Source organism: Ammospiza caudacuta, chromosome 7 (genome assembly GCF_027887145.1).
Source record: "Ammospiza caudacuta isolate bAmmCau1 chromosome 7, bAmmCau1.pri, whole genome shotgun sequence".
In the NCBI taxonomy this organism is placed as follows: Eukaryota; Metazoa; Chordata; class Aves; order Passeriformes; family Passerellidae; genus Ammospiza; species Ammospiza caudacuta.
The window spans coordinates 39,714,123-39,731,045 of NC_080599.1; the positions used below are offsets into that span (position 1 = coordinate 39,714,123).

General features: G+C 60.2%; 2 protein-coding genes across 2 annotated transcripts in view; one reads left to right on the forward strand and one right to left on the reverse strand.

Annotated features, from left to right (window-relative positions):
• PIK3R3 (phosphoinositide-3-kinase regulatory subunit 3) overlaps positions 1-1,917 on the reverse strand; it is a 76,943-nt gene extending 75,026 nt beyond the window's left edge. The window contains exon 1 of the mRNA XM_058809026.1: positions 1,552-1,917. Coding sequence (XP_058665009.1) covers positions 1,552-1,867 — 316 coding nt within the window. The 5' untranslated portion in view covers positions 1,868-1,917. The remainder of the gene's footprint in view (positions 1-1,551) is intronic.
• A 6,652-nt stretch (positions 1,918-8,569) lies between these two features.
• Positions 8,570-13,010, forward strand: TSPAN1 (tetraspanin 1). The gene is made up of 8 exons (XM_058809031.1): positions 8,570-8,613; positions 8,730-8,794; positions 9,792-9,998; positions 10,389-10,463; positions 11,159-11,257; positions 11,612-11,749; positions 12,213-12,296; positions 12,526-13,010. The coding sequence occupies exons 2-8, from the start codon at positions 8,738-8,740 to the stop codon at positions 12,577-12,579; spliced, it is 714 nt and encodes a 237-aa protein (XP_058665014.1). The 5' UTR covers positions 8,570-8,613; positions 8,730-8,737; the 3' UTR covers positions 12,580-13,010.
• The last annotated feature ends 3,913 nt before the right edge of the window (positions 13,011-16,923 follow it).

The following is a 16,923-nucleotide window of genomic DNA, read 5'->3' on the forward strand; positions in this document are numbered from 1 at the left end:
GAGAGGCAGCAGAGGCAGGAACAAGAAGGTGGCTTCACCTTTCCTGTGAGCAGGGCTGGAGAGCCCTGGGGTCTGCTCCGCTCTGCCCCAAAATCTCCACACAGCACTGAGTTTTCCAGGGCTCTGCCTGCTGAACACTCAGAGGGCTCACCTCTGAGCTGGGCTGGCCAGGGGCCTCAAACCTCTCGTCTGGAAGGATAAACACCCCCAGAAAGTGGCCTCCACCCTCCTGCAAATCCAGCACGTAGCTGCACACGGAGCCTCACCAGTGCTGCTGGGACTGCGGCTGCCGTGGCGCACTGGTCGGGGAGGAGCACCTGCATTTTGGGGAGGGGAGGTGTGGGGGGCCCAGCTTCCTTCCCATGTGGGGAGCTGCACAGCAGGAGCTGCATGGCAACCCCACACGTGGACATGGATGGTGCTCAGCCCAGGAGCCAGGTGGTCTCCCATCAAATCACAGTGACAAGAGGGTCCTGAACCCTCTTTTGGAGGGAGACAGGCTCCTCATCAGTGAGTGCCCCTCTAAACCCAGACCCAGCAGCACAGGGGCTGCTGCTTTGGTCACCACACTGGTCCCAGACTGGCCAGGAGGGTGTCTGGGGTGCCAGACCAGCAGCTGGGCAGGTTCTTCTGCCACGGCTGAAGGCGATGCCGCTCTCCCATCCCCAGGCCAGCACCGACAGCCATTTCTGCTCCATCCATCCCGAGCAGGGGAGCACCATGGCTTTGACTGGGGTCACTGGCATGTGCCTGGCTGGAATGGGGCATTCTTACTTTGATTTTATTTTTTTTAGCTCATGTACACTGTGGAACTGCTGTGAAATCCCCCCTGGCCCCAACACACTTGGCCACGGAGAGTGGCGAGGGCAGAGCCGGCTGTACGAGCTGGGCAGATCCGGGCAGAGAAATGGCTGCAGGCCCTTGTGCCAGGAAAGGTCCTGCCAAGTGTCCCCCCAGGGCTCTGCTGCAGCCCCCAGGGACACAGGAGCCCCCCAGGGACTCAGCACAGTGCTTGCCAGGATTGTCCCTTGCCCCAGCTTGCACAAAGTGACAGTGAGGCTGGAGCTGGCCCAGGGCCAGCACTTGCCCGGGCACTGAGAGCAGCCTGAATCAGGTGCCGCAGTGGTGGGGAGAGGAGCGCTTGGAGAAAAGGTCCCTGGAGACCACCATGGGGCTTTCTGCTCTTCTCTGAGGGGTCAAAGAGGCCTTGCATCTTCTCCTGCGCTCTCATGGATGTGCATCCCCTTGGACACTCCATGCCAGCACGGCAGCCAGCCTGGGATGCTGGTGAGGAGCCATCCCTGCAGCATGTTTAGCTGTGGGGTAGCAACACTCTGGGCATCCCCTGGCCTTCCTGAGGCTGCCTCCATACACCAGGGCAGATAATTCCCAGCACAACTTCTTTTCCTGGGGCTGGATCCCCATCCCGAGCGTGGTTTCCCACCAAGCCACCTCAGCTGCAGGGATCCACCCCACTCCACACCACCCTCACCATGAGGTGAGGTGACACCCACCCGTGGGCTCCCATCGTGCCGCTCCCCTCACACTCACCCCAGGGCGCGGGGGTCCCCGCGGGCGGCAGGGGCAGCGGCCGCGGCCGGGCCTTGGCGGCGCTGGCGGCGATGCGGGCGGGACCCAGGTACTCCACGTAGGTGCCGGGGAAGTCTCCGCGCTCCTTGGTGCGCTCGTTGACGCCGTGCAGCCACCCCTGGGGGTTGCGCTCGTCCCCGTCCTTGTAGTTGGGGCTGCTGAGCAGCCCGGCCCTGCTGACGGTCAGCACATCCCCGGGGCACAGCGCCAGGTCCTCCTCGCGGTCCTTCTGGTACTCGTAGAGGGCCCGGTACTGCAGCCCGTCCGAGGAGGCCATGGCGGGCTCACAGCAGGCCCGGCCCGCCGGGCATCGGGGCCGCTCGGGGCAGCTGCGGCCGGGCTGGGGCACTGTGGGGCTGGGAGTGCTCCCTGCCCTGCACACACACGGGGAGAACCTCGCTGGTGGCAAATCTGCGGGATGGAGAGCGGCTGCTGACCCTGCCAGCCCAGAACTGCTGTGGGACTCAAGGCTCAGGTGAGGGCAAGGAGCTGTTTCTTCACCGGGAGGGAGGGAGGGAGCGAACGAGGCTCTTGGGGGTGAGGGGAAATCGGGGTCCTCGTTAGCCTGGCTTCATCCGCACCGTGCTGGGGACATCCCTCCCTGCCAACAAGAGAAAGGCAGCGCGTTAGTGACCGAAGCCGTGCCCTGGCCCGTCCCCCATGCCCGGCTCCCGGCGCAGGGAGAGCCCCGCGGCTCCCTCGGCTCCCGCTTCCCGGGGAGCTCCCGCCAGCAGGGCTCGGCCACTGCACGCAGGGAAAGTACCGGCAAGAGTCTGGAAAGTAGGGCAAGAGATCACGCCACGGGTTTTTAAAATAGACATATGTGCTGAGAAACCTCCTGCCGCACGCAGCTCCCCTCCGGCAGCTCCAGCCTGGCACTGCTGCACGGAGCTGGCAAATGAAGATGTAGATTTTTCATATGGGTTTGGTTTGGGGTTTTTTTCCTTTTTTTTTTTTTTTTTTTAATATTTTTTGGTGCATTTTTATGTATTCCTCCAAGAGTGACATCATCCCTGGGGGGAAAGACTGTGCTGCTGCCGCCCCACTGTCCCCCAGCTTCCAGCAGGACCCCGCGGAAGAGGGATGGAGGGATGATGAGCAGCAGCCGTCTGTCTGTCCAGCCATCCACCCGCCTCCCAGAGCCCTCCCGCCGCCCCTCCAGCCTTACCGGGCGCGGTGGCTCCAGCGGCGGGAGCGGAGAGCGGGAGCGGAGCGGAGCCGGCTCCCGGCCCCGCCGAGCCGCGCTCCGGCGGTGATGTCAGCGTCCCTCCTCCTCCTCCTCCTCCCGCTCGGTAGCCGGGTGGCCCCCCCGCCGCAGCGCGTCGGGGGGCGGGGGGCACCCGGCTACCGAGCAGGAGGAGGGAGAATTGTAGGAGTAGGTGGATGACTTCATTCCCAGATGCAGCAGCTCTGCTCCCAAATTGCATCCTCTGTAGGATGGAGATCTCCCGTCTGTGGGTCTCCATCCATCCTCAGGGGTGCTAAAGGACAGGAGGGGACCAGCACCCCATGGACACCCCCCTGATGCCAGGCAGATCTCCCTGTGCACCCACACAGAACCCCATTCCTTAACCAGGCTGAAAAACACGCACAGGACAGGCAGGAGACGTCATGGAGAATCCCAGCTCAGGGATGCTCTGGTTCCTCACTCTCCCCCTGAGCTTGGACAAGCTATCCCAGTGTTTGTCTGTCTGTGAGGCACAGGGAGATGGATGTGATGTTCCCAACGGCTTGCTTTGGTTGTTGTTCTTTTTTTTTCCCCCCTAAATCCTTGTTTCTCATGCTGACTTCTCTGAAATGGTTGTGGCTCCTTGTCTTTGCTGCAGGTTGGACATCCTAAAAATAGATGGTACCTAAAACACGGGCTCTGGGAAATGCACGCTGGCTGAATGCAAGCCACTGCAGGCAGCAGTGCAGGGGTGGCACGAAGTCCAAGGAGGAACACCAGGTTCTGGGAAAACTGAGGAAGCAGACTCAGAGGCCAGCAGAGCAGTGCAGGAGATGTGTGACTCTTCTCATCCATAATTTCAGCAACTCCCCTTCCTTTCCCTGTAGTGCACAGCTGATGGTGCAAGGCAGCAGCATCCTGGGGGATTCCTCCTCAGCTGCCCTTCCTTGGGCAGCACACAGCCCCAGTGCCCCATTCTCCAGCTGGATCCAGCCCACCTGATGGTCCTTGGGGATAAAAAGGGATTTTTCTCTCCCTCGTTTCATTTCTGCTGTCACAATGCTGCTGTCACTGCTGGTGGGATTGGGTCAGAGGGGGCTGTGAACAGCCAGATGCTGCCCTCCCCACAGTCCTGCTTCCCCAGTCATGATCCCTGTGCCCCACCAGGGGTGAAGAGGTTTTGCTGGGTGTCTGGAGCCCTGCCTGGCCTCCCCAGTGTGTCCCCAGGGCTGTGCAGTCAGCCAGGCTGAGCAGAGGGCCAGTGGTGCTCTGGGGGCTGCCTGGGGAAAGGCAGGGAGGTTTTTCCCTCCTGGGCCAGGATGGGAGCTGGGGAGGCTGGTGGGCACATCCCCACCGGTGTCACATCCATCCTGTCCCAGGAGCCATCCCATACACAGCCAGGAATCAGCACAGCCCTGCAGCTCAGGGCAGGGGAGCAGCCTGGCATGAACCCCTCATCTCCCCTCCCCAGGCTGCTGATAGGATCCCTCCTGCCCCAGGGCAGGTATCTCAAGAGAGAGATAATTTCAAGAGAGGCTCCTGCCTTCCTTAGCAGACATCTGTCTTTCCAAACGAAGACAATCTCTCCCTCCTGATGCATCCTTGAGGTCCCCAAACACAGAGGTACCATTTCCTGCTGGGGCCAAGTTCCACTGCCCCCAACCCTGCAGTGGTTGTGTGGGGCTGAGCATCACCCCAGCTCTCAGTGGCTGGCTCCTGTCCCCAGAACCCCCAGAGCAGCCCTGACACCCCATTCCAGCTGCTCTGCACCAGGATCATTCCCAGAACTCTGCACCCTGCCCTCACCCTGTGTCCCCCCTACCTGCTTAATTTAAACCCCCTCACCACTCCAGCCCAGGGTGGGCACATCCCCCAGGGTGGGCAGAGGGCCCTCAGGAGCACCCTGTGAAGGCTGCAAGAGGTGCTCCAGACCTTCTCTGCTATTGATTGAGCCAGAGGAGCTGCTGGTCAGGCCTTGATTAATCCACCCTCGCTGGATTAATAAGCAGCACTCATGCAATGAGAGTTTTGCCGAGGCTTGCCTGGCCTTGGCTGCTCTGTGGAGAGCAGGAGGAGCTGTCCTTGCTCCCTGCAGCCCACAGCTCCCTTCAGGCCCCCTTTGCTCCCAGTCTGGGCAGCCTGGGATGGCTCTGTGGGGAGGAGAGTGATGTGTCCCCACTGGGGTCCCCATGACCTTCTGCAGCTTCTCTCCTCCCCTGCCTGGAGGTGGTGGGAGCATCTCCAGGGAATGCTCAGCTCACCTTGGCTGCCTATCCTGGCCTTTGCAGAGTGGCAGGGGTCCCACTGCTCCCCTCTTTGCTTTTGGGGGCTGCCATGCTCAGGTCCAGGGCAGTTGGCCACATGGCTGTGAGTAAATAGAGCAGAAGTAGAGCTGTTAACATGCCCAGCTGCAGAAAGTGAGGTTGCAGAGTGGGCTGAGCCCTTCCCAGCCAGAAAAAACGTAGAGCAAAGGTTTTTTATTTCCTTTGACATTTCAGAAGTGGCTTTTTTGGTATCACCACTGTTTCCTCAATTCGGAATGGGCCTTGCTTTGCTTTCTCTTTAGGAGCAGGAAAACTCCATGAATCTTGGTTTTCTTCCCAAGTGCCCAGAACTGAGCTATGTGGATTCTGGTTTAGGGAGAGCCTCTTCAAACAACCTCCCAGTGTGGCATCCATGGACAACCTCTCACCACTTGCTCCAACACCCCAAACTGCCGGCTGGGCTGGGGCTACCCCAGCCTGGGGAGGCAGCACAAAACCCCAGGGGGACAGGGACAGGCTGGAGGGGCTGCTGGGGCTCTCTCCTGCCTCTCTGCAGGGCTGAAGCTTCACAGCAAGACAGCTGCCAGGAGCTGACCGATAGCTTTTAGGGTCAGATCAGACAAGGGCCCCCTTTTAGGAGGGGATGCTGGCAGCGCACCCCAGCCTGGGGACACGGTGCCACCTCAATGTCACCTCTCTGGACAGCAGGAGCGGGGCTGGGCCGGGTCCCACACCCGACCTGGGTGGGAGCAGGAAGCTCCAGCACCCTCCAGCCCCGGACACCGTGTCTGGCGGGCCGGCACAGCCGCAGCAGCCCCCGAGCGGCGGCGCTCGCCCGGAGCTGTCCCGGGGTGACCCCTCCGCATCCCCGGCGCTGCAGCCGCCGATCGCGTGGCCCTGGGTAGGGAATGCAGGGGGATCTGCCGGCCTGGACACGCGTGGGGAACAAGGAGATGGGATCTGGGCTGGGGGGACAGGCGCGGGTGGAAGCCCAGCCCGGTGCAAAGGAGGGATGCTGCCATCGGGCCCCTCGTTGGTTATCAGCACACGGCTGGGACAGCACCGCGATTAGCATCACATCATCATCCCTGTGAGACTCAGGGACAGATCCTCCCCTGAGGGACACGCACAGGGCAGGGAGGCACTGCTGGCGCACACTGGCACTGCCCCTTTTCACCCCTGGGTTTACACCCCAGCCCCACTGGAGAGGTCGCAGCACCAGATGGGGCAGCTCCTGGTTTTGTGACTCCAGCCGTGGTTTTGCATAGCCACAGGAATGAGAGCGCTCCCCCGGAAGCGGGAGCTGCAGCCACAGGGAAATCGGTGTGGTCCCATTGCCTGGTCCCTCCCAGGGCGGGGGAATTGGGATTTCCCCAGCTCTCCAGCCAAAATGCTTTGACTCCTTTCGAGGCTGAGAACTGAAATATTTCAAGACATCAGAAACTTTTGGCTGATGCAGATGTTTATTTCTCTGCATCAGGAGGTGGGAAGTGATGAATTCAGCACAAATCTGCAACATTCAGTAACTTCCATCTGCAAGCCCAAAGTCGGGTTCATCGCTGGCACGTTGCCGTGTGTCTGTCCATCCTGACTGTCCTGGTGTCTGGGTGCTGGACAGACAGCTGGGTAGATGCTGCCAGCCCAAAACAGACATGGGAAAGCCCTTTGCAAGGGACTCACCTGGCTGGAGATATCCCAAAATGCTGTCAGTCACAGACCTGGCTGGTCTCCATGGCTGGTGATGCCTGGGGCATCTCACCCAGCGCTTTACCAGGAGGGAAACTGAGGCCACTTCCCTGCTCTGTGTCCCAGGGAAGCTGCTTGGGGGAGCTTTGCTGCCCCTGCCCTGGTGAGAGGCATCCCCAGGCTCCAGGGAGGGGATGCTGAGGATCCAGCTGGCCTGTGGGAGAGGATGGGGACACCAGGGAGACAGCGTGGCCTTGCTGGGCAGCAGGGAGATGGGAATGTCACTGGACTCGTCCTTCTGTGGTCAGGTTGGGCCTTCCCAGAGAACCAGAAAATCCAGCCCTGGCTCCCTAATGGGGCTCAGGGGGGGATGCTGGGGAGCAGCTGAACCCCAGGCTGTGGCACCAGGCACTGGAGAAGGTGAGGGGAGCAGTCCATGGCTTGTCCTCGTTTTTCCCCTGTGGCTGGCAATTACTGGGAAGAACAGCAAATATTCATGTATTTGCCAAAACTTATTTTTGGGATGGGGGATTGTGTGGAGCAAAGAGGGCCAGGCTGGGATGGGGCAACTTTTGGGAGATATGAGAGGGGGTTTAGGAGCAGCTGTCCCCCTTTTGGGAGAGGAATGAAGGTTTGGTCCCAACTCTGAGCAGCTTCCTGGCAGAAAGGGCTGAGGCTACAGGCAGTGAGGGGGCGAGGGCCACAGCCCCCAGCTGCAGCGGGGGCTGTGCTCATGCCCAGGGTGCCTGGCAGGGTTAGAGGCTTCCCCCAAATACCACTGTGGTTTGGCTGGAGCCAATGGGGCTGACTTCATCCTGCTGAAATGTATCATTACAGCCAGGCAGGGAATGTGCTCTGGGGTTTTGGGGGAGCTGGGTGTGGGGTGGAGCGTGCTGAGCACACAGAGCCTGGTTTCCTGCAGGATGAGGTCTCCCCTGCCTCCTGCATCGCTCTGTGGTTTGATGACAAGTTGAAGGGACACGCTGTGGATTCTGGTGAGGGGACCAGCACCAGCTCCTGCCCCAAAGGAGCCCTTGGACGGTCAGGGACCACTGCCAGGGCCAGGCCTGGCGAGGCAGCATCCCCCTCTGGGCTGTGTGACCCTTGCAGTCCCCCTCTGTGGGAAACCAGCCCTTTTTCAAAGCGTCTTTCCAAACAAAATCACTTTTGGCAGCCCTTAGGCAATGGCAGGTCTCCGCTGACTGCTCCAGTGCTGGCATCTGTCATGGCTGTCACTGTGTCACTGTCCTCTCCCGCCTCACCCTGTTGCGTCCCCGCCAGCAAAACTCCACCTGGCTGTGCATCATTGGGGACAGCCCGTGCAGCTTTGGGTTCTCCTTTGCAAAGCACTCGTGGGGCCGTTCCCCATTTGCCAGCTTCTCCTTTGGCCAAGGATATTGGAAATTTGGGGTTTGCAGAGACCCCTGCGGTGCTGAGGAGGGGGAGCAGCAGGTCACCCACAGAATCGGCCTGCGGGGATGGGGTGTCCCAGCAGAGAGAGGCCGGGGTGTGACCCCGTGAGTGCAGGGGTGCCCCAGCCGGGGATCTCCGGGCACGGTGCCCCAAGGACGGTGCCCAGGACGCGGCGCGGTGATCCCGCACGGCTGCGGGGACAGGCAGGGCTCAGACCCCGCCGGGTGGAGCTGGCCCCGCTGTCCCCTGGCAGTGTCCCCACGGCAGCAGGGACCCCGCGGGGAGCCGGAGTGTCCCGGGGAGGCGGCAGAGGGCAGCAGGGCTCCGGTGCCGCGGCCCCGGGGTGGCCCCGGCGGGGCGGGGGGCGCGGGCGGCGGGGGCGGCCCCGGGCGCGCCCCGTTAAAAGGCGGCACCGGCGGGGCGGGGGAGGCACAGCGGGCTGGGCAGGACGGGACGGGACGGGACGGACGCTGGGATCTGCTCTCCCCTCAGGTAAGTTGTGTCTGTCCCTCCCCGCCCGTGGGGAGCCCCTGGAGGGGCGCTGGGCTCTGGGGAGCAGCGGCTGCGCTGGGCGGGGGCTCCCCCGGTAACCTCTCTGCTCTCCGTAGGTGCAAAGATGGGGTGCTTCACCTTTATCAAAGTCATGATGATCCTCTTCAACCTGGCCATCTTCGTAAGTGCGCCGTAAGGGGGCTGGGGTCTGCGGGAGGGGTCCTGGGGAGCCCCCGGAGCTGGGTGTGGGTGGGTCTGGGTCTGGCTGTGCTCCCCTGCCCCTCCGGACTCCTTTCTGCGGGCCATGGGGTGCAGAGTGGGGGCAGGTGGGGGCTGCCGAGCCCAGCGGGCTGTGCCGTGCTCCGGGGACAGTGGCTGTTGCATCAGCTGCCCCCGTCCCTCGCTGTGTGAAGCTCGGCAAGGTGCTGATGCCCCAGAGCAGTGGGTTTGCTGCATTCCTGCCTAGGGGTTCTGCCTCTGTACGGGAGCAGCCCCGTGTGTGGCTGTGGCTTTGGGATCCCTGGATATCGGGAATTCGGAGCACTGAAGGCTCTGCTCCCACCGGGGCAAAGGGAGTGGAGCCGGCAGGAGCTGCCCTGGCCCTGCAGGAGCCACCTGGAAGGGGCTGTGGTAGGACACAGCCTTGGCAAAGAGGGAGTGTAGAACCTCCCGGCTCGCTCTGCTGAAACACCCCCTCTGTAAAGCCCCTGCCAGGATTTGAGTGTGGTGGGGAAGGTCGAGGGGGCAGAGGGGAGGGCTGGCACAGGCTGCAGGCAGCCCAGAGCTGACCTTGCCCAGGAGTACACGACTGACTGGGGCCAGGGGCTGCTCAGCTTCTCCCCTGGGTGGGCAGGCAGCCGCCCTGCATGGAGGAGCTCGTGGCAGTGGGATGGTGGCCAGAGCCTGAGCTGGCCCTGTGGGATCGTGGTGGCACTGCTGGCTTGGCTGTTCCACTGCTGGCACTGAAACCCCTCAGCTGTGACACTGCCCAGGGGAGGTGCTGGTGGTGTTCCAGGGTGCTGACCCATCTGGCAGTGCCCTGAGCTGCCTGCAGTGCCACAGAGTCTTGCTTTGGTGTGGTGAAAAACTGCCAAGGGGAGAAACACCTGTGCCAGGGCTTTGCCCAGTTATCAAATCTCGTGCCTACCTGGAAGCTGACATTGCCTTTCTCCTCCCAGCTCAGTGGTGGGACCCTCCTGGGAGTTGGCATCTGGGTCAAAGTGGACGGAGAGTCATTCCTGAAAATATTTGGGACGCTGTCCTCCAGCATCCTGCAGGTTGTGAATGTGGCCTATCTCCTCATTGTCATTGGTGCCATCCTGCTGGTCATCGGCTTCCTCGGGTGCTACGGTGCCCAGAAGGAGAGCAAATGTCTCCTGATGATGGTATGGACCTGGCTGACCTCCTTATCAACCTCATCTGAGCTGGGTCTGTGGTGGGGGAGCCTGATGGGCAGATTTCTCTGGGGATGTTTCCATGTGGTGGCAGTCTGGGTGGCCCTTGGAAAGGCGGTGCTGGACTCAGTCTGCCCCAGAAAGGGTGAGAGGAGGCAGGAGGGTGTGCTGAGTTGAGGTCCCTCTCTTGGAGAGTGTCCAGAGAGCCCAGCCCCTTGCAGGTGGAGGGCTGGAGGACCCCAGGGTTGTGCTGCTCCTGCCCAGGAGCAGAGCTGAGGACAGTGGGGCAGGAGGGCTGGAGCCCTGGGGAGGCAGGTGGGTTCCAGGGGCTCCTGAGGATTCTGGCTGTGGTTTGACCTCCCTCCCCTTGCTGTGTCCTAGTTCTTCTCAGTGGTGCTGATCATCTTCATTGCTGAAGTTGCTGCTGCCGTGGTGGCTCTGGTCTTCACAGGTCTTGTGAGTGCAATCCCTGAGTCTTGGGCTGGGCTGATCTGGGACGTGTCCTGCCCCTTGGGAAAACAGGAGCCATGGGCTGGCCGTGCTGCCCATGGGTGTGGCTGCTCAGGGTGGTCAGTGCTGCAGGAGGAAGGGATGTTGGTCACTGCTGCCACCAGCTATGTGGGCAGGGTGGAGGGGCCTGAGGGTGGTGGCAGCAGGGTTCCTGTTCTACCATAACCCCCATATTTTTAGGACAAGTTTTGCCCACTTTCTGTCAAGCCCCTCAGTCCTGAACCAGCTCAGGCCTGACACGTCCCCGCCTCTGAGGGTAGGAGCCACTGGAGGAGGAAGTTCCTATTGCCTCATGCTGAGCAAACTCACCCCATTATTAGGCACCTGAGAAACCACCTGGGGAGAAAGGTGACTGCCTCATTAGGCACTGGAGAAGTCAGCCACAGGGCAAACTCATTCCTGGCTCCCTCACTTAACACTGCTTATCAGATGACTCAGGGCATAAATGACCTTGTGCCATAAAGCTCTGCTTGGTGGGGAGGAGGAAAACTCTCTGTGGGTCAAACGGCCGTGGTGTGACTGCTGGCCATGCTGGGTCTTTTTGGTCTCCTCTCCATAGGCTGAGACCAGTATGGGGGTGCTCAGCCCTGTGGTGCTCCCCAGGACCTTCTCTGATGGTGTTTTCCTGCCCTTTCTTCCAGGCAGAGACGTTACTGACAGGGCTGGTGACCCCACTGCTGAAGGAGAAGTATGGGGCGGATGACGCATTCACACAGATCTGGAATATCACCATGACAGAGGTGTGCTGAGCCCTGTGGGTCTCACCTGAGGGTTGGGATCCTCCCAACTTGGGTTCAGGTGGTGCACGTCTGGGTGGGACAATGAGAGGGAAGTGGGGACACATCACAGTCCTGGATGTGCTGAGCTGTCACCACCTCCTCGATTCCCCAGGCTCCTGGGAGCTGCCTGCTTGGGGCTGGTGGGGTGGGAGCTGTGTGTGATGGTGTGTGGGGCAAAACCCTGCTGCCAGGGTGATACTGAGCAGGGTGGAGCTGGGTGACCCCTCCATGAGCCAGTGGGGTCCAGATGGTGTCAGAGCATGGAGGGAGACCTGAAGGATGCTCTTCCCATCCCTTCCTCTCTGTCCCTCTTAGGTTCACTGCTGTGGCCTGAATAACTACACAGACTTCAACAACTCCTACTATTTTGATACGCACCACGGCTACCCCAGGCAGTGCTGTGACATGCAGGAACCCTGCAACAGCACCATGGCTGCAGAAATGGCTGTCCAGGTATGGGTGTGCTGCTGGCAGAGCCTGGCTTGGGGTGTGCCTGGGCATGGGGAGGGAGACCTGTCCTGTAGCTCCAGGCCCAGCTCTGCACATGGTGGTCCCACAGGCTTTCAGTTCTGGGGGGAAGCTGTGGTGGCCTTGGCTTGTCCCTGCTAGAAACAAGTAAAGCTGTTATGTTGTTCTGGTCCTAAAGGGAATAGGGTGGCATTCTTGATGCTGGCATGAACCCAGGCACCACTCTGCCTTTTTGGGTGATTTTCCTTCTTCTTCCCTTCCTTTCCTTGCTCCTCACCCAATATTTGGTCTGAGAAGTGGCCGAGTTGCCCCTGTAGCCTCAGACCTTCCCCATGGCAGTTTGCTCTGGGTTGGAGAAGCAGTCCCTCCCTTCCTGGGGGATGCTGTGCCCTGGCAGTTGGGCTATCACCACTCTTGCCATCCTCACCCGTGTGGTTGCCCCGTGCAGGGCTGTTTCAAGCAGATCCTGGAAGAAATCAGGACCAACGCAGGGGTGGCGGGCGGCGTGGCAGCCGGCATCGCTGCCTTGGAGGTGAGTGCCTGAGCCCTGCTCTGCTGCTCTCCTTGTGCCTGGAGGAGGGGCTGGGCCAGCCTGGGGGCCCCGGGGGCTGGTGCAGCTCCAGGTACTGAGCCTTCTTCCCTGGGCACGTCCAGCCCTCCCCTGGTGCCCTGGGCATGGTGGGCTGTGCCCCAAAGCCCTGCTGGGAAGGGGAGGGAGGCTGCACATCTAAGGGGGCTGATTTACACCTTGCCACCCCCAGATTGCAGCCATGGCCGTCTCCATGTACCTGTACTGCCGGCTGGATGAGAAGTGACCCCCTGAGGCAGGAGGATGAGCTGCCACCCCCCCATGCTGGGGTGCACCTGTGATGTGCCATGCTCTCAGGGGGACCCCATCCCTCCCCGGGTATGATGCTCTCCTGTGCACTGTGATTTGTAGCTGTATTTTGATCTACTGAGCTGGGATCTGTAGAGTTTGTGTATATTTTTGTACTGATATAGCATACAGAGCCTGTACATAGAGATTTGGGGTGTTTTTTGATTGGGGGGGTGGGTGTTGGGAGAAGCTGCTTGGTCTGTTTGGCTGATGCCTGCAGGAAGTAAAGCAGCACAGGGGCTGTTCAGGGCTGCTGATCTGGCAATGGCACAGTGATGCCCTTCCCTGGCATGGAGACAGTCCTGGTGGTCCCTGGCTCTGCAGGGGCTGAGGCTGCCCTGTTCCCTGTGCCATTTTGTGCCTGAGCCCCTCTCCCTGCTGTAAAGAAATGCAAATAAATTTTTCATCTTGGATACAAATTGTTTTCTGGAGTTGATCTTGGTGCTGCCTTTATTAAAGACCCTCTGCTGGGTTGGGGGTGCAGGGGTGAGGGCTGCCTCACCTCCCTCTCCATTCCCTTCCCTGTCCTTGCAGGCAGCATAGCCTTGCCCATAGCCTCCCTGCCCTCCTTGCCTGTGGCTCCCCACCTGTTCAAGTGCTTGGAAACAGAGCAGCCTTGTGTTTGCACAACAGACAGGGTGCGGGGAGGACACCAACCTTACAGACCCTGCCCTCTGCAACAGCCACTGCTTGCTCACAGCACCCAGCCAGGCACTGAGCAGCAGCTTGGCTTGAAAGGCAGGGCTGGCTGGGGGGCTCCTGTGTCCCCCATCAGCTGCAGGAACCCGGAATGGGGTGGTGGAGAGGTGGGGGTGGCAGGATCCATCCCTCTGAACATCTCCACCCCAGTGCTGTTCTGCACTGCCTGTGTCTGATGCACCTGCCCTCCCTCTGTGTGTGGGGATGTGGGAGGTGTGGGTGGGCTTGGGGGGTTTCCAGACACCTTTACTACTCTTCCCTCTCTGCCTCAGTTTCCCCATTGCAAAAGCACAGCTGGGGTGGTGCTCCCAAGGGCTCCTTCACCCTGTTTTTGCCATGGCTGTGGGGCAGAGCACCAGGACTGTGGGGTAGGGAGGTGAAGGATGGGTGGTGGCAGGAGACCAGTGTGCACACAGCCTCCCCAGCCCTGCCTCGCTCTGTGCCTGCTGTGGCACCCCCTTATCAGCTCCTGCCCGGTACGAGGCTGCACCGAGCACTGCCGTGGTCTGGCATCTCCCTGGTGCCATCCAGTTCCTGTCACAGGGACACTGGGACAGGCATGGCACCCACTCCCCACACTGGGTCACTTAGCCCTGAGGAGAGGGCATTTGGCCCTGCCCCGTGGCAGGGTGTGGGGGAAACTGTGAGAAAACAGCCTTGTCTTTCCCGGACAGGTGAATAAGTAGGTCCCAGTTCTACCATAAACTGGTGCCACCTCATGGGTGGTGTCAGGGCTTTTATGCCTCTTATCCCTCTCCAAGGATGCAGAAGCTGCCAGGAAGCCATTGTGGTGCCCAGGAACCAGTTGGCACAGAGCTGGGCACACCTGGATGTGCCCTGCTCTGCCCCTGCTTTTGGGATGCCCTGCAGAGCTGGCTCCTGGCACACACCCTCTCACCATCACCCCGTGGGGTGGAGCAGGCTCAGGGTTGAAACTGCTGCTTCCACCTTTGCAGCTCCTCCTAGCCAGGGGTTTCCATGGGTCAGAACAGGCTGTTTCTGTGGAACTGAGTTTTGTAAATAGCCCTGCAACCACTGGCTTGGTCCCTCCCTTCCACCTGCTGGGAAAACTTGCAGGACCAGTTTCTCCTCGCGGATGCGGATGCAATTCCTCCCAATTGCCCTCCGCGGCTCTTGGCTGCCCCGGCAGCCAAAATCAGAGCAGTGAGGGGTAAACTGGACTGGCAGAGCCTCCCTGTGCTCCCACTGCGCCCCTGCCCTCCACTTCCACTGCCCAAGCACTGCCACAGCCCTTGGGCTCTCCAAGGAGATCCCGTTCCAGCTGCTCCCCCACAAGCCCTGTGGCACATCCCAGCCCACCACCCACCCCACCAGCTCATGTGGGTGCCACCAGGCACCTCTGCATTTTACATCACTTAGAGCTGTTCAGTTCTCACTGACTGGCACTCTGGGGCAAACAGAAACTGTCAGCACAAGGCCAAAAGGTCCCTGAGGGATTATGGTGGCAAACAGAAACTTCCTTTTTGCCCCTGGATAGATGGCAGGAGATGGCTTGAGAACCTGGCACATTGGGTGTGTGCCAAAGTGGGGGTTCTTGTTTTCCACCTGGGATACAGGGTGAGGGAAGGCAGGAGGGCAAAGTCTCCCTGCAGGGACCTTGGGCAAGCAGCCAGTGCCATGATGGGAGCTGCACAGAGATGAAAATTCCCGGAGATTTGCAGGGTGCAATCTCCACCGGCATTACTTGCCCCAGGGCACAGCAGGTGAAACCCTGCGTGGTGCAGGCACCTGTGCTGGCAGGGAGTGGGCAGTGATCGGAAATTTAGGAAAGGAGCCGCCCCCTCCTTCCTGGGAATTATCATCGATGGGAACAGGTACACGAAAAGAAGAAGGAGCTGCACCTCTTTGAGTTTGTGCTAATAAAGGGGGTAATAAGAAGCTAAAGCAAACTCATCCAGCATTAGTTGCCAAGGAGTGCCTGCTGTGGGGAATTACCCCTGTAAAAGCTGGGACAGGATGTTCCCAGACTGGGGAGAAGAGGATATCTTTGAAGGGCTCACTCAGGCTGGTCCTGGGGAAGAAGTGAGGCAATGCACACTTTCCCTGGCACAGACTGCCTGCCTGACTCCCTTCTCCTCAGAGATAAACCGTCCTTATTGCCAGCCTGACCCCAGCAGTGCTTTCTAGGCAGCTCCCTGCCCTAATCATTTAGTGGGGATATCAGAGGAGGCAATGCAAGCAAGGGCTGTTCAACAGGCAGCAGGCAGGAGCTGCCACTGAACTGTGTGTTAATCATTAATGCTGCACCGGGCAGGGACAGCACAACAACCGTCACAGCAATCCTGGCACCCAGTTGAAGATTAATTTGCCACCTACCTTAAATGTGGGAACAGGAGGTGGAAGCCCTGTGTCTGCAGGCACAGCAGGGAACAGCGACAGGAATGGGCTGGATGCAGGGAAAGGACCCCCCTCAAAGCTGGGAACAAGGGGAGAAGCCAAGCAGAGTCCCTTACTGGGAGCACTTTGGGCATCTTGGCATTTATGAATGCTTTATTCATAAATGCTTTTGGCATTTATGGCTTTTTATGAGGCAGAGGGTGCTGAAAATTTAGGATCAGTTCCCTGGGCTGGGATGCAAGTGGCTGGGCACAGCATCACTGACTCCCTCCCACGGCGGGAAGGAGACGGGGCCAGCACAGAGCATCCTTCTAGTGATGACATCTCTCCATTCAAGGGTACTGGGTGTGTTATCCCAGAGGACTCTGGCTGGAAGGCTCATCCCTCCATCTGAGGGGCACAGAGGAACCCATGTGCCATGGGAAGGATCAGCCTAGACCTTGTCTCCCACATGCCAGCCCGTCATCGAAGCACAGGGACTTCCTACTTCCTCAGATCTCCAACAAAAAACTATGATGCATAAAAATAAACACCACCGGAAACTATGCAAAATTCCCCACCCCCCACAGGCTCTGGAAAGGTCAAGTTTCATGCCAACGCTATTTTGCTTTTGTTTAATTATCAGCCAGCTCCTGGGAGGTGGGGCAGCCCAGACAGGTTCTCCTTTGTAGGGTTGCACAAAGCCAGGGAGGCCGGGCTGGGGGGGCTGCTGGGTGAGAAATGCAGCTCGGGCAGCACGTGCTGCAGCATGGGGCTGAGCTGGGGCAGCCACTGGGTCGGACTTCAGGGCAGGCAGGTGAGGGGAGAGCTGCCCAGCCAGCTCCTGGGACGGCTGGGAATGCTCCAGCACCAGCAGCGTGCACCAGGAAGTGAGAGACCCCCAAATGGGCAGGATGATGAGTGACCCGGCTCATCTAACAAACACCCCGGAGTAAGGAACCCTGGCAACACCAGCACCTGGAGGGCCGAGGCTCTCCATCAGCCTCCACAGGGTCTCCCCTTCAAGGGGTTAACCTGCTGCTGCTGTCATCTCTGTTTCAGGAGGGGAGGCTCCTATAACCGCGGTTTGGAGGGGTCAGAGCTGAGCCCAGGTGCTCTGCAGGGCTCTGCCCCCAGCAGGTGGATCCGCCTCTCGCCCACAGTGCCCTGGCACAGACCCGGTGCCGCAGGGCTTGGCGCGGCAGGCGGCGGATGGGGAGGTGAGAGCCCCTCACCAAGGCCCTGG